The 17,060-nt window shown below is 42.2% G+C and overlaps 1 protein-coding gene across 3 annotated transcripts in view; it reads left to right on the forward strand.

Annotated features, from left to right (window-relative positions):
• Positions 1-420: 420 nt before the first annotated feature.
• Positions 421-17,060, forward strand: part of nkd2b (NKD inhibitor of WNT signaling pathway 2b) — a 23,635-nt gene continuing 6,995 nt past the window's right edge. For all 3 annotated transcript variants that reach the window (XM_046046184.1, XM_046046185.1, XM_046046183.1), the window contains exons 1-3: positions 421-681; positions 807-833; positions 959-1,050. In XM_046046184.1, coding sequence (XP_045902140.1) covers positions 657-681; positions 807-833; positions 959-1,050 — 144 coding nt within the window. In that variant the 5' untranslated portion in view covers positions 421-656. The remainder of the gene's footprint in view (positions 682-806; positions 834-958; positions 1,051-17,060) is intronic.

A 17,060-nucleotide genomic window follows, 5' to 3' on the forward strand; every position in this document is an offset into this window, starting at 1 on the left:
AAGAAAATAATGCAGAAATTAAACACTGCAGTTATGCAGTTCTGATTAGATATTGAAAATAAATATACTAACCCTCAGGAATCCTCAACATCAGTAAGGAGACTTCTCAGACTGAAGTGGCCACCAGTGAATGGCTATGTGTTTGCCTGTAGCCTACATTTCCAATTTAATTTTATCTGCTTATGTCAAGCTATTCCATTTGTTTTGTTGCATAAATATTTTACACATTTCTCCCCACATTTTCATAATGTTTTAGTACTTGATAAAGTTGCCGCACTTTTTTCAACGTTGATGTTTTATTTTGTAGAAGCACCAACCGGAAGTACCGCACCTGTTCTGTTTGTCTTGACACTGGCTCCGAGGTCTCTGCCGTTTTCAAAGCGCTTCCACATTCAGTTGGACTGAAGGGAAGTCTTTAGACAGACAGAGGGTGTGCCTTGTCTCCCTCAGATCATTTCCACAGATTTATCTGGCTTCTGCGCAGACAACTGATGCTTCAATGAACGCGAGATTTAATTACCCACCTTTGGATGAAGTTGGAGTTTTCTTCTTGCAAAACAAACACAATGTGACCATGTTGAGTCAGTGACTGTTCTTCTTGTCCGATTTCGGAGTAGGCTATACATTTTATTGACCCACGGAAGCGGGACTTAAGAATGGGCAAACTTCAATCAAAACATGGTGAGACATTTTGTCGTTGAAAGCACCGAATGACAAAAGTATTTCGATTGTATTATTCATATGGAATTATACAAAAAAATCTAACGATTGTCTGTTTTGCATCCCTGTTTCTGATGGATCTGAAGCGTGTAAGCGCAGAGAAAACCCTGAAGGTGAGGGTCAACTTAGGTCATTTTGTATAAGATAATGGAGGTTTATAAATGATGACAATCTGATTAACCATATGCTGAGCTCGAGATTTATACCTGCTGATCGGTGTGATTTCCCCACATCACAGGAGACAGTTTTGCTGTGAACGCCTTCCTCCGGAAAGGGATGGAGGAATGTGAGAGGTACAGCGCGACGGACCACAAGCTGAAGAACATGCAGGTATCACGCAGTAATGTGTTTTTACGTAACAATAAGCCCAACAACAAAATGAGCTTATTTTGATCAACTGGTGTGGATTAATATTAAATGAAGGATATTATGTCTTCCCTTAAATAAGAGTGTGGAAACAAGTTGTGCAACGTTCATGTTTGTTTAACCGTTTTACATGAACAAAATTCATAATTTATTGCTGCAAGTTGTTAGTGTTTGCATTTGCTGATGGGATGAGTCTGCCAAGCACTTGTCTGGTTGAAGCTGCTAAACCCCCTCCACCTGAAAGATGAGCTGCAGAACGGCTTGACTGAAGGGGAAGCAACCCGTAGGCCTATTTACAAAGTAGGCTATGCGAAGACACGCTGATGTCTTTGCAAAGTTGTAGCTTGTTGTTTCTTTTTTGTGTCATGTCTGGCTCCGCAGCGGTTATTGCCCTGCCAGCGTCATAGGATGGGTTATGACAGCCACGAGCCCCGTGCGTGAAGCCTCTAGGCAGAAGCAGCGACTACGCACGCACAGAGAGAGAGAGAGAGAGAGAGAGAGAGAGAGAGAGAGAGAGAGAGAGAGAGAGAGAGAGAGAGACAGAGAGAGAGAGAGGGGATGGAAAGGTAGTCGTTTCTCAGACTGATGGATATAAAGTTTGCTCTTGTGGCTGCTGGCACCATGACTCAGTGCTGTGTCTTTTTTCCTCAATGCCTCCCATTCTAGTGCGTGCTCCCAGTGGGCAGCCCTCTGAGGCATAACATTACATCACTTCAATTAGCGCTTCCTTCTGAGGGGTACAACAGTTCCAGGCTCCCAGGCAGAAACTGCGAGCAGTTCACACAGAGTTACTGACAATCCGTGAGGTGGGTGGTTGTTAATAGTGGGAGAGTTATAGATTATATCAGGGCTATAAACCGCCCACTCGTGGCAAATTAAAGGAGAACTTTACTCTGCTTCGTAGGAGTCTGAGTTCACACTCCTCTGAAGGGAAACCACCAAAGGCATTTGCTTGACACTTATTAGTAGGTGGGTCCCACCCTCTCTTATATCAAAGTCATGTCTCTGATTTATTTTGTGTCATTACTTGGTTACATTCGCGCCTCCTTCAAAGACCAGAACTACCAGTGTTTAACTTCCTAGCCCCTTACTTTTCCTGCTTCCTTTGAGACTAACCTGTGATTGATTGAAAGGAGGGGGACAAACCAAAATGCAGTCACGTCTGTTAAGGCCTAAACTGGTCCTGACATGTATTGATGGTAAATATTTCAAGTAAATATTGTAAGTGCATTGTAAGTAAAGCTTTTTGTAAGGCAGAAAATAATGTGCTAACTACATTTTACTAGCATTTACTTTACATGTAACATTCTTTTTGCCTCATTCAGGCTATATATTCTACTTAAGAGAGCTTTGGAAATTCCTTATACATATGAGAGATCACCAGTAAAACAAAAGAGAAAGTAAAGAAAGTAAAGAAAGTAAAGTCTTTTCTTAAGCATTGCTTTTTGAATTGGGGAAACAAGTAAGTGTAATATGTTACTTTTAACTGAAGTTACATTTCTGCCACACTTTTATCAGTGACAGTGTGCTGGTTGTACCAAAACCCTAGGCATCATGCAAAGTAGAGCTGGAATGATTAATTGACTGAAAACTAGTGGACTTCTGCTTTGATAATTAATTGGTAGATCGTTTCATTCTCTAGTTTCAGCTTCACAACTGTGAGGATTTGATGCTTTTCTTTGTCTAATGTGACATATTTTAAGACTTCATTTAGGCTTTGGGAAATTGTAATATACAATTTCACAATTTTCTGAAAAACAATAATCTAGGAATGTGAAAATAGTTTGCAGATTAACCAATAATGAAAATATTGGTTTGCTGCAGCCCTGTCGCAAAGCATCACATGCCAAATAATCCAGTATCACAAGTTAAACTGATACTATGACGATTTGTTATATAAATTCTCCCTATTGTATCGCAGAGACAATATGTGACTCCCTGCACGAATATAGTGACAGCTCTATTTATGCTGTTTGAAATGAGCCTATGCCTACATTAATGTAAAGGTAGATGATGTCCCTGGGGAGGTTTTCCATGCTGCATAGCTTCCCATATAACAGAATGTCTTTAGCACAGATAAAATGTATCTCTGATGTAAGACAGGAACACCATTTCCTCACTTGATCCCATGTACTATTCATTAATTCTTCACTAGGATCGTTTTACATTGTCACAATTCCAGATAATAACAGTAGATTACGGGTTCTTAGATGTCTTGGGTTTAAACTATGATTATGCAAGCTCAAGTCAAATAGAAAATTACTGTAATTATATCATTTTTAAAGGGGATTTGAAGTGTTCAATTTCTGCCACATTTTCTCCTCCTGAGTGTTTTAACATATGGCTCTCACCAGATAGGATTTTCACCACTTATTCCTGGTTGATGAGCAGCATGGACAGTTAAAATTACTTATGATTTGGTACAAGAGGTGATTGGCCAAATGCGCTGTTTAGCTCTGACCATCCCCCTCCTCAGTGTCAAATGGGGGAGTAGGATTCCTGAACTGTGTGGCTGCGACTTCAAAGCTCAGAGCTGGGAGTTATAAAAGGGCTCTGATAGCAGTGGAGCCTCCGAACCCTCACCCCTCTATCCCCCTGCCCGGTCCTGGGGGAAGGGCTGAGGGATGAGGGGCCGTGTAAACACAGCCTTGCCAAACATAAGTTTCAACTTGTGAATCTCCACAATAAAGCAGTTATTAGCCAACAAATTGTGAATGCTTTGCCACACTTTTGCAAGAATTAGGATGGATGCAAAGGGGATGTCAAGACCTGTATTTTGATATTGCTCCAAGCAATGATTTAGTATTGCAGCTGGCAGGCTGCCCTCAGTATGTAATCCTATAGGCTCCTTTAAGTGTGGTCTGAGTGGACAAAGAGAGCGTGATTCAGCAGGATGACTTGGCTCATCCTGGCTACAAACATCATTTTGACACTTTGTTGCAGGTGTGTGTTCAAGACAAAGCTCACCTGTCAAAGCACCTGGTGCAATGTAGAAATATTACAGGTGAGATCAAAGTGGCAGTCCAATGTTTAGTTGCCCACCCCACCCCCAAAAAATAAGCCTAGTCGGTAGTTACTGAATATATAAAATGCAGAAAAGTCCTAACCCTGTGTTTATCCCAACCTGTGTTCATTAGTTAAAGAGTTATGTGAAGGTTCACTGTGTTTCACCTCTGGAAACATCAACACATCAACAGTCCAGACCCTCACACACACAACCGCAGCTCTTCATTTTGGAGCTTCAAACAGACATGCTTGGATGCCCAAATAATGACAGGCTAATTCAGCCTTTCAGCACCATCTTTTGTCTCAAAGCTTCCCACAGACTTGGCCTGTGAAGAGGGAGTGTGTCAACATTTTCAATCCCACAACAAAGGCCTTTATTATTCCTCTTTGAAAGGTTAATAATATCACACTTGAAGTAAAAAAGGCTCAGTTTAGGGATTCAATTGGATGCAATGATGTGCCAAAAGCTCTGAGACACAAATTTGTTTTGACTTACGGGGAGTTACATAGCACTCACTCCTCAATAATAAATTTAGTTCAAGAGCAGAGTTCCCAAGCAGCTCACTAAACTAATTGTAAGCTAATGTTTTTTTAACATTCATTTGGAATCTGTGAATAAGACTTTCCCCTTATATAAAAAATCCTCATTTGGCAAACCTGCTCCAAATGGATGTTATGTTTGGACAATTTTGCCGCTTGGCATTTGGGTATATCTTCTAGTCACCATGCTCATTTTGAGTTAGCAGTATTTGAATTGGATCGGAGGCTGGGATATCTGTGTAATCTTAATGCTGTGGCCCTAAATGACATTTTAGTTTTCAGTACACAGCCACAAGTTTAAAACTGAGATAATTTCTTTTTAGTTTTGAGCTGTGTGTACTGGATAAAGGTCGCGCAACTCCTGAAGAGTACTTGAAGACTTCTTTAAAGAAATATTCCTGCAGCAACATCTCATGACTTTTGAGCCTCTCTCTTTCGACCACAAATGACTTGTCATTGATGCGGCTCTATCAGGGAGCAATACATGGTGGAGAGGAGACAAAAAGGTGTGCTCATATATGTACTGCTTTTGAAGGGACTTAAAGGCATTTCGAGAGTTTGTTTTTTTCCACCTCTTTTTTCTTTTTTTTTTTAAATTGGCTTCACAAGAAGGCGAGCTGTGAGCCTTCATCTCTGAATGAAAAGCATGTGGCTGGCATCCAGAACAGCGGGGTCTTTCAGCACGGCCCCGGCAGACATCTGTTCCTGGTTTGTACAGCAAAATCCTGGAGCAGGGAGAGGGGCTGTGGTGGAAATGGGGTGGGAGAGGGTGGCGGGGAAGAGGAAAAGAGGAGGAATAGGAGTGGGAGGTTTAAGGGCGGGTTTTTTTTTTCATGGGGGAGATGTTTGAGGGGTTTTAAAGGTAGTGGGGGAAGGGGCGTAATGGTGATCCTCATCCGCCTCGTCCACTGCATTGTTTGGGGAGGCACGAGCTGACCATTGATCTCCTCTTACCTTCTTTATTAACTTGTGACAGCTGTTAAACATGCAAATCACAACCCTCTCATGCGGCATTTTTTCTGTGTTGGTTACCATTTGTCCAGAACAAACATTCACTTCTCTGTCTGTGTAAACATCATCACCTGGTTGGCTTCAACCCTCATCACAAGTGCGAGACGCTTTTATCCATTCTTTCGTGTTGGAGTGTTTTTTGAGTGTGGATCACCACATGGCTTCGCCTCTGAGTCAGAGGTCGAGTCTCACTCTGTCTGTGTGTTTATGAGTGACTGACTCAGTGAGTGGCAAAGAGGGGTTTGTGTGGCCTGTGCCTAATGGAGAAAGACATTAGAACACTGCAGGCAGATTGAAAGTTTATTTTTCAGAGGATATTTATACTGTGTAAAGTCCTTTGAAGCATTTTGCTCACTTTCACCCTAATTCCCATGTGACCTGCACTAATGAAGGGAGGAATCAAAAAGCAATCACACATTAGTTCTCAATCCTTTGGGGCAAACCAGGTGGCAAAAATGAGCTGTGGGCCCATGTTGACCCTCCCACCCCTTAGCTTTCTGTGTCAGAACAAATTTTTTACACAGGGCCCAATCCCAGAGCCACCTTAAGTTCCTTAATATTTCAGGGTCTGTTGTGCTTTAGTGGTGCATTTTCCTAAACAAATTGTAGTTACAATAATTACTACACACTAATTGTCACACAGAGAACCTGAGGCTTTTAGCCCCTCTCATCTAACTCTCTTGCCAAGAGTTCGATAGACAGATTGATACCACTCTCATGTCTGCACAGTAAATATGATGTTACAGATAGTAGCTTACCTTAGCATAAATACTGGATAAAGGTGCTTTCAAACAGCAAGCGGTTGCCACTGCCTTGGAACGTAGGCAGTAGGGTGCAATGCTGTCACATTGGCTTGTGAGTACCTCTGAAGATGAAGCTGATGTTGCTGGTGTTCTTTGCTGGTGACGAGGTGAATAATTCAGGGAACTCAGATACCTGTAAAATCAACTCATGTATTGTTTCCCTCGCTATGGTTTCTTGAGTTGCCATGGTCCCAGGGGAAGCTGCAGTGGCAAGTTGAAAAAGCTGAACCAATTCTAAGCTCTGATGGCAGTGCCAAAGAGCCTGAAAGCTACAGGTGCAGCCTGGGTAGCGCAATGGGGATGCCAACACAGTGGGCTCTGGCAAAAAACTCTTCTTCATCGGGCAAAAAAGTTGAACCTGGGTCAATGTTTGATGCAATGCAGTGTCATCTGGCAAGGCTCAGAGTTGGTCAATCACATATATGCAAGTTTACATTCCTGGTGGATTACTTTATGAAGTGAATGCTGTATTTTTGCTTTTTACGTCGCAATAATCGCAAAAGTTATATAATTGCCTCCAGAGTTGTAAAATCTACTGAATTTGATCTGAACACCCATTAAAGCTTATTGATTAACATGTTAAATCTTGTTTGTTTAGGAAGTCACTGCGCCCTGCCATGAAATAGTCCCCCACTACACGTTATAGTTATATAGCCTATATATATATATATACACACGCTATAACGTGTGAATTAGTGAGCTTTAGAGGAGCTGGTATGCTGATTTTGTTAAACTTGGACAGAGCCAGGCAAGCTGTTTCCTACTGTTTGAAGTCTTTGTGCTAAGTTAAGCTAACCAACTCCTAGCTGTATCTTCATATTTACTGTACAGATATGAGAGTGGTATCAATTAATAATATAAATAGCTATCATAAAAATAGCTCTCTCAACATAGATATACAAAGTGCAAACTATTTCTTGTTTGCGGGCTCTTCTGGTTTTAAAGAGAAAACATTGCAACAACCGTTGTCATACCATAACAGCATTCTATCCACATATTTGATGGCATAAATAATAATTAAAATTTGTCCTACAGCTCAAAAGAGAATAGTATATATTTAGATGATAGAAATGACAGTTGCTCAACTTCCTTCATTGCTGGAGCTCTTATCTGCAGACATATGGAATGAAGTTCTGTCGCCTTTGGAACTATCTCATTCCCATCATCGCTGCTTTGAAGTCACTTCTTGTTGCTGCTTTTCATGATATTTATGAGATATCTGTTAGTGTACTTCAGAGAGATCAGAGTAGCTTTGCAGGACAGGATTGCAGTAAGTCATCAAGCATGCAATTGTATATGAACATCTTGACTTCCTGAATGGAGCCCATCCCAGGTTTTTTAGTGATACTACATGAGCTAGACATGCATGGCCACTGATGACAGCAGGGAGACCTCACTTCCCTTTCATGGTTGAAGTGCTGGTGGCTGTTTGGGGGCAGCCCCGCCGAGGGTTAACACTGGTCTGTGTCTTTGCTCTCGCTCCCTGCCAGGGGAAAGAAAATACCTGAAGCTGGAGCCCAGTGCTTAGCGCTGACATTTTTGGCAAAGGCTGCTGGATCCAAGTCTGTGTTTGATCTTATGGCTCTCTCAGCCAAGTAAAACACCGGGAGACTCAAAGGTTATTACATTTTAGTGTGTAAGGTATGTTTCCACATAAACCCCTATTCCCCCTTAGAAAGCTTTAGCTCTTTTCCAAGTGGACTTCATTTCGCAAGCCTCAGAGCAGCCAGGGGAATATCATATTTTTCAGTTATGGTTGTTGGTGGTGTTATTATATGTTGTGTTTTGTTAATTGATTATATTGTTTTAATGACATCTTCAGTGAGTGTAGTGCATGCAAGGAGCTAAGGGGGGACACAGGAAGCTTCAAACTCCATATAACTTCATCAGAAGATGACATTGCAGATCTATTTTGTTCAGTATGTTGTTTAAATATTTGCAGATCAAAAGGGAGGCTTTCGCTTTTTATTTAAAGATGACAAGGGGTTTCTCTTTTGCACTCGAGTTGGTTATCCTATGAATACAGCCAGTGGAAACTTGAGATTGTCTCCACAGAGGTCAGATGCTGACCTGACATATATTCCACAATACAAGCAAAGGGAAAACTAAAAAGCAGGTGCAGCACCATACACTCATAGCCACGAATGACTTAGAACATAAATCTTTGTCGCGAATACCTACTTTTGTTGTTTGCATGATAAAAGCCGAATACATAAGAAAAGAACAGAATAAGGACAGAAATGCTATGACAAAAATAATTCCTAAAATGTATGTAAAATTTACACAGACCTTTGTGTTTATCAGCTACTCATCAACTCTCCTCATGTTGTGATGCCATGTGGATCTCCTTTTGGCTCTTACACTCACTTTCTGTGTTGTTCTTATTTAAAAAAGCCTTCAGAGTCACCCCTGAATGCTTCGAAACTCCATCCTTGCTCCACATTCCTGAACCTGACGCCCTGCTTGAGACCGGCGAGTGAAACACCACACACCACAAACCCTGACTTCCTGTATGCTCAAAAAAAAAATAAAAAATACAAATCCCAGCGGAGGGCACTCAGAGCTGCTGGCATTGTTACTCATTGTTATGATGCTGTGCTGTTTAAAGCCTCTGCATTTCAAGTAATTCCTTACATAAAGATCAAGCATTCTGCTAGGGTGTTATGCTTAGAGTAAACACTCCAGATGTCCCTTATGAGATTTAGGAGTATTGCCATGATTTCAGGTGTTCATTCCATACAAGTTCATTTGATGTTCAAGAACCTTGAGGAAAATGTGGAATTTAAAACAGAACTGTGTTCATAGGTGAACAGACTTTACACAATATCTATCTTCCTGTCTTCCACTTTTATATACAGAATGTACAGAATGCCATAGCACAACATTTATCAAACACACCCAAACCCAGACCCCTGAGGAGTTAGACATCTTTCTCTCTCCGGTCTGAGCTGAGCCTCCCCCTCTTTGGGACCCCAAGCCTGCACATGTGTAGGTATCACTATTACTCAGCTCATAAAACGCCACAGTCCCATCTGAAAGTGGTTAGCTGTTGAAACACACTAGCAGCTTCAAAGCTTGGATCCAGGCTCCGCAGACAGCACAGGCCTGGCCCTCCTTCTGCACATCACATTCCTCTCCGATGGGGGATGGCTGCAAACTTGCTTTTGTTACACAAACCTGTTCCCGTCGTCAAAACCCTCAATGGGTTTCCATTAAGGAAGTGGTTTATATTTGTCATGGGTGTTAATTTTTCAGGGGAATTTAATGTGGGATTGCAGAATGTGTTCAGAAGTAATAAAAATTCAGCCGTTCTCACATTCTGTGTTGGTGTATTTATATACCCAAACACCTTTTGTGCTCTTTCTGTATGTGACATAAAGGGAAGGAGAGGATCAAACAGTGTTGAAAGAGGCCACTGTTCTCATTTCCTCTGAAGGTAGCCTTCTTTTCTCCCCCCACCCATTTCTTTCCTGAGCCCGTCCACTTCAAAAGCTGACCTGGCCCTGTGTGCCATGTAACATGTTTACCTAAAGGCTCATTTCAAATAAACAGAAGTTCTTCTCAAGATGCCTGCCTCCCCTCACTGAGAGCCTTACAGAGACACCATCTGCTCAAAGGAGGTGCTTCACAAAGAAAACACGCTCTTCTATATCAGGATTTTATGTTGTGATATTGCTGCTGAGTGATTTTTATAGTATACTCAGTCTAACGTGTACCACAATGTGTGAAAAAAGTATTAAACACCTGCTTTTGAAAGGTGGTTAAAACAGTAACAGTGAATTGTAGGCAGTAGCTTTGCCTTTAAGTAAATACACCAACGTGCTTAGTTATAGTAACTCTGCAAGGTCTTTCTTCATAACCAGCACCTACTTCTTCTTATTGATAGGGGCTAACTGATCCTATCACTTCAAGAATGCCTTTGTATCAAAATATCTGAATTTTGACCCTTAGTGTCATGTGCTCAGCTTCGAGAACTGCTCTATCATGGCAGCACCTGATTATCACATAGCTTTTAAGGTGTTATTGCACATCAGCCCCTTCTGCTTTGTGAGGCATACATCATCTTTTAAGAACTTTTATCAAACCTGAAGTGGACTAAGTGGACTGCCTCCAGATGTGCTGTGTAATAGAGAACAAAATTCCGTCAAACTTGTAGCTTTGTACCTCAGATAAGATAAGAATATACAGGCAGCTTAGCTAACTCCGCTCAGTACTCCTTCATATAGCCTCACTCACGGCCCTGGTTTCCAATAATTATGGCTGTGAAAGCAGCAGCTCTCTGTACGCGCTGCTGAGCTGCCCTCTGCACCATAGCCTTTTGATCTCTGCCTGTGCCATGGATGAATTACTTTGCAGAATTTCACACTGGGGAACAGTGTTTTAGACACACACAGCTAGTCTGTTAGGTCACTAAAGTGCACACATGGCAGCTTCAGTCCAAAAGGAAGAAGCACAGATGTTGCAGTCTCACCGGCTCAGAATCTCTACTTGGCATATTTCTGTGATGTGTCACAAATTAAAAAAAATATAATTCGTGGTTTGCACCATATGGCTTTAAAATTCTTGTCTTGTAGCCACATTTTCAAAAGTAATTAATCATCTGCATACCCTTACATGCTTTTTATTTTTTCAATCATTAATTTTCTTTGAGAATAATTCAACAGAAATATGAATGAGCTTTGCATGATTTTGGTGCATCAGTAATTGGCCCATGTGCTACTTTCTTTTTTCTACATCTCATCAGTTCATCTTCAGCTTTCAATTTTGTCCACTTTTTCATGGGAAAGTTGCGTCTCATATGCCAAAGCCTCACAGCCAGTGGCCCTTGAGCAATGGTCCATTTTACATACCCAGGCTTCCTTCACAATATCTGAGGATCGTGAAGTCTCTGCTTCCTGCACCCAGCAGGAATGTATTTTTAGGAATCCTCAGGAAAACACTTGGTGTTGACCCTGGGATGACCCCCTGTCCAGTTCCAGGCCTGTGAGGAACTTCACAGCTTGGAATTAAGCCTGTTCTTGCAGTGTCAAGAATTCTCATGGCATTCAAGTTGCACAATAACACAGAGAGAGACAAGAGATAAAAGAGGTGCAGCCACTTTGAATATGCCGCAGCTCTTTTTGTCAGATATGATATATTTAGTGTCAAAAACTGTGCAGCAGTCTGCAAAGCCAAGACATTTTATACCCAATGTTGGCAGGATGGCCTGAAGTCTTAAATATTTCATAGTAAGGAGGAACAGTACCAATTATGCAAACAAGTGGTGTCTCAAGGACCCAAGGTTTGGCAAGAGTCATTGAGATTGCTTAGCAGATGAGTTATTAGGGGCTCTGCCTTTGTGCGTGCTGCGTCTGTCTACCTTGGTCATTGCATCCTACTGCACTGAACTCTCTTTTTTGGCCGTCTCTGACTGGCCAGCTTGTTTCTCCCTGAGGGCTGAATTCAATAATAGTACAGTACGACAGCCGTCCGTTTCTGTTTTCCCAGTATGCCTCCCAGATAGACGTGTTGATAGTTCATGCTGCATTACTGGCTGATTGGTCACAGCCGCAAAAGCTCCTCTTATCGTGGTCAGTCATATAGATCTGTTCTTCTCTGCGTAAGTTACCCAGAGGGAACAGTAACTAGTGGACTGTAGAACTATGGTTTTGACCCTGAACCTGTTCTTACCCTGTTGGAAGACATGTTCAGGAAACCAGCTGGCAGCTCATCCACTAGCCTACAAGGCCTTATCAGCAGATATGCCTCAGATTTAAGTGAGCAGCCAAAAAGACCTCATGGATTAGATAGACAGCATCATTCAAGTGTGTAGTCCACTACATCCAACTAGGGTTACTTACCCCAGGCGCTACACATTTTACATAACTGAAGTAATCTCAACTAACTCAAATGAAAAATAAAAATTGTAATTTGGGTAAAAATATATCCACATACAGTATTTGTGTTAAGGAGGAAAAGAAACACACAAGTAGGATTACAATTTGGTGTGGTTCGGATCTTTAGTTCATTTAATATTTAAGTTGCCCATCAACCTGAGCCAGCTGCCACCGTGCGTCGCAAGTGAGAGTGAGTTAGCAAGCAAGCAGGCGAAGTTCAAATAAGTAGATGCTGCAAGTAAACATCCAGTTTATAATCCATTCACAAGAATATATTTGGAACATGAGGGGTTACATCAGACGAAAAAAGGTTGGGAACCCTACATGTAAAGTGTGGGCAATGTTGCTGCTCTTCCACACTGGCGCGCAGCTGTCCTTCCCCAACATGGTTTGTTTACATTTCTCAGTCACCCACAGGAGCACTGTAACGCTTGTAGCTCCTCCAGCCTCCAACCACAGAGCCTCGCCCCTATGAACTGCCAGGTCTGGTTTTCAAAGCTGTGACTCAAATCCCTTTGCAGCTTAACAAAACGAGCAGTGAAAACAGTGGTGTTGGTGGTTATCTCACAGGTGAGAGCAATTATAACTGACATCTCAATACTAGACAGACAGCTACAACCTGACACTAACTATAGTACATAAAAAGCGCCCTTACAGGTGAGAGTGATTGTGTTGAAATGGTTTTCACCCAGCAGAAGCAGACAAAGCAGAGGGGTGCTGACAAAGCCGTGTTGACTGTAACTGACAGGCAAGTTTAAAGAGTTGATTTATACTAAACCCCTGGCTACATGAGATCACTACAGCTGATCACTTTCAAATACAGCTCAGTTGGACGCTTGCGGAGAGTATCTACACGACTAAGAGGTGGAGCTGCTTTGGACCACAATGGGATTGGCGTCGCAGTAACCTCACCTACAACCTGGCATTCTGCGATCCACTGTGTTGTTTAAAGTGCCTGTGGAATGTGGAACAAATCCCCTCAGCTTTATCGGCCTGGGCACGCTCCCCATTGGCCAGGCTTAAGAGCCAGAGGCCTGCGCGGGAGCTTACAGAATTTCACATGGAGGCCAGAAACAGAGGAACATCCTGTTTGAGTCTAACCGCCTGTCCCACACTAGCTTTGATATGCCGCTGCCCTGTGTACTCGCTTCTTTCTTGTTTGGCAGGGTGTGTGTTCATGTTTGAAAACTGGACTATGTATGTCCTGGTTAGTTCCTGTGTACATTTTTTATTTTTTATTTTTACGTCTGGTGCAGCATAGAGTTACTTTTAAAGCTGAAATGATTAATACATTCATCAGTTAGATTGAAAGAAAACAATTTCCTACAATTTAGGTAATTGATATAATCATTAATATTTGTAATTATAAAGTAAGTAATATTCGCCAAAGCGTGTGCTGGCGCCAGACTGAGGACTTACTACTTTTCTCTGAGTTAGATCACTGTTAAGTGAATTTCTTTGGGTTTTGGACTGAAGATATTTAGAAGGCGCCCCGGTAGATAGAGGGAAGTCTTTACTGCAGATCCAACCTGTGGCCCTTTGCTTTGCATGTCATCCCCTCTCTCTACCTCTCCCCCCTTTCCTCTCTGTCTCTGCAGCTGTCCAATACAGGCAAAATGTCCGGAATTTAAAAAATAATCTGAAAAACAACTAGTGTGCCTCATCATGAGACGTTTAGACTTGAGACATGAACTTGACCGCTGTGAGACTTTACTCTCTAAAGACCTGAGTTGAAACCTTTACACAAAAATATTCTAGTCTTGAGTTTTTACCTGTCAAGTGAAATGACAGCATCACTTCTGACTGTTAAAGTACTGGCTTAACCGAACATTTGTTGAAACAGATCACTAAATGTTTGAATGCTTGACTATTGCATTACACCACCAAGCCCTGTTGTGTCTGAATTAAATCAACATGCTCTGTGTATTGCAGTCACTATGTGTGTGTGGCACCACATTTTAAGCTTTCCTTCAGTTTGTCTGTGTTTTGGATATAGTGAAACATGACAGACACTTCTTCCTTTTCAGCAACTGATAAAATACATAAACAGTATTATGATCTATAGCGTCTATAATTTAATACATTTGCCTAACCCAGATTCATGAGTATGATTCCAGTCATTGGTATGAAGCACATGGTTTCCAAGTCCCTACAGTAGCTGCCTGTGTGACAGCTGAGAGGAGGGCACTGCATTACATCAGACCCCTATCAAAGCCCACTTTAATGAAGGCTAGCTGATTACAGCACCGGTGACAGATGTAGGGTGGTCAGCCAGTGATGCTAATCTTTGTTTATGCCGTGCAGCAGGTCATAATCAAAGTGAGAGAAAGATCAGTGATAGGGTGAGGAGGGGACTGGAGGGGCGTACAGAGTTTAGTTTAGTCTCTCCTGATTGAAGGGGAGCCGGTGACTTTCAGTGGTTTACATGCTGCTCTTACATAGACAGGCAAGCATGCTCATCTCTCCCCACAGCTGTTGTTATACTAGGACCGAAGAGGCTTCGCTCTTGTGATTCATGTCCTGCCAAGGGAGGGGTCTTGCCTCCTGTTTGACCTCAGAGAGAGTCCCGCTACCCTGAAAGAGCCATATCTGGGGCATCTTGGCTACATGGGGCAAGTCCAGACGACCGGATGGCATTCTGCTCTCATCTCATTTCCATTCATAGAAAGACATGTCATGGCACACTGATACACACATAAAATATCCTAATTAGTGGACAAAGGCATGTTTTAGCTGTACAGTAATGACAAGGTTTGAAATGGTATGGTTGTGGTTTTTGAGGCTGAACTTGAAAATGCTCCAAATCTTTATTGAGGTGTCCTTGGCGCAGTAATGATAACAGTGCACAGTTAGTGACTGATTCATAACACGCTTTTAGCTTGTGTTTATATTGTGACCGTGATAAACATTATTAGGCAGGCTAACTGAAATCAAGCAGTATATGCAGTACTGTTTGTTTAAATATTGCTTAATAGCTGTGTTGACTCTGAGCACCATATTACCCTAGCTGCCTTGGACTGAAAGCTCAGGCCTGATGAACCATAGGGAGGGGGAGCTTTCTGTTCAGCCGTCAGGAGACCAACATATTGTTCTTTTGCTGTCTTGCAAGAGAAGAGACAGAAGTTGTGCAACTGGCCTTCTCTCTTTAGCTCCCCATATTTTCAGCCCCAGCCCCTTCCCCCTCTCTCCACCCTCATCTCCCTTTCTTTCACTCTGCCTCTCTTCAGTATAACCGCTCACATCTGGTTTTGAGTCAAGGCCAAGTTGGTTTCTTCTGGAATGGAGAGCTTTTATTTCTCAATGGCCCCGCTCCCTCTCTAGTTTCATTCTGTGTTCAGTTTGTTTACGAACTGGTGTTCCTGATTTTATATTGATGGTACTCAATCCTCATTTTCATCATTGGGGAACCCCACAATCATCCCCAATTAATGGCCAGTGGGAGCGGGAATGCTGGTCGGTTGGTGGTCATCATGGCTTTCCTGTGGCGCCATCCTGAGTGTATTTATTTGTATTTCTTGAAACTGTGTATATCCTGGAGAACTCCCACTGTTAGCCGCTCAGTATTTGTAGTGTCACTTAAAAAAACAAATATTTTAAAAAAGAATTAAATGTACTGTTTTAGCACATATTGTACTTTAAAAGTTGTCTTTAAACTAAACTTGATATAACAAATAAGTTATCTAAAGTATTTCAGAAAACCACATTGCTTCTAAATTATATGAGAAGCATCCAGACAGGATCCTGTTTTTGTATTTTTTCCAGCATATGTTTGTACTTAGATGCGCATCCAGACATCTTATCAAGTTGCCATATTTCATACCCCGAGGCCAGAGGAACTGTGTAAACAATCTTCATGTTAGCCTCCCTGGTTTTTGAAGATGTGATTTTCAAAATCAGTTGTGCATCGTATGGTTTGAAGAATGGACTAAAAGATGCGCGTATACTTATATATTTAGGGGGATGTAAGAACAAAGATGTGCAGTGTTTTCCAGCGGGAGGATGGGAGGTAGGCAGGCAGAGAGAGAGAGAGAGAGAGAGAGAGAGAGAGACTGCTGGGGGATGTCTGATGTCACCTGGTAGGGAGCTATGAAAGCTTCCCCTGGTTACTCTATCCCACATAAAAGTCTGGCAGTAGGCTGAGGCTTTAGGGAAGCTTGGCAGAACTGCTGCATTAAACAGGAACAAACATCACACACCTCTCTGTCTGTCTCTTATGTCAAGGCGTCTGGGAGAGAGAATCTGTTTACATGGCACACTGTCAGTGAATATTTCCAATGCACTGTTTTTTTTAAGACAATAGAGATCTAATATCTTATCATGTCTGTGTCATTCTTGTTGAAGCATCTGTACCACACATGCGGTTATCCATCTGACTTCCCCCATACCAAATATTACACACTTTGTAGATGTTTCTATCCTGGGTTTCAGGTGTACGCCACTGGTAGAAAACAAGGAACACTTTGCTCTAAAATGCTAACACATTTTCATGGCCTACAGAGGAGTTTGTGATCTGATAGTGAAGGAATGAGGCTTGCTAGATGCCAGAAAGCAGTTAATTACACATGTGGTGGGCACATTTGAGCCCGACACTGTGGGCGATGTGGATGGAGATGCCATGTGCTTAAACATTAAACTGCAGACTGCGGTCAGACCTAGCCTGCTCTCTCTCATTAGCTCCCTCAATGGATGTAATGAGTATGGAGGTGGGGGAGGGGGGGGGGGGGGGGGGGGGGGGTTT

Source organism: Micropterus dolomieu, linkage group LG03 (assembly GCF_021292245.1).
Source record: "Micropterus dolomieu isolate WLL.071019.BEF.003 ecotype Adirondacks linkage group LG03, ASM2129224v1, whole genome shotgun sequence".
Taxonomy (NCBI): Eukaryota; Metazoa; Chordata; class Actinopteri; order Centrarchiformes; family Centrarchidae; genus Micropterus; species Micropterus dolomieu.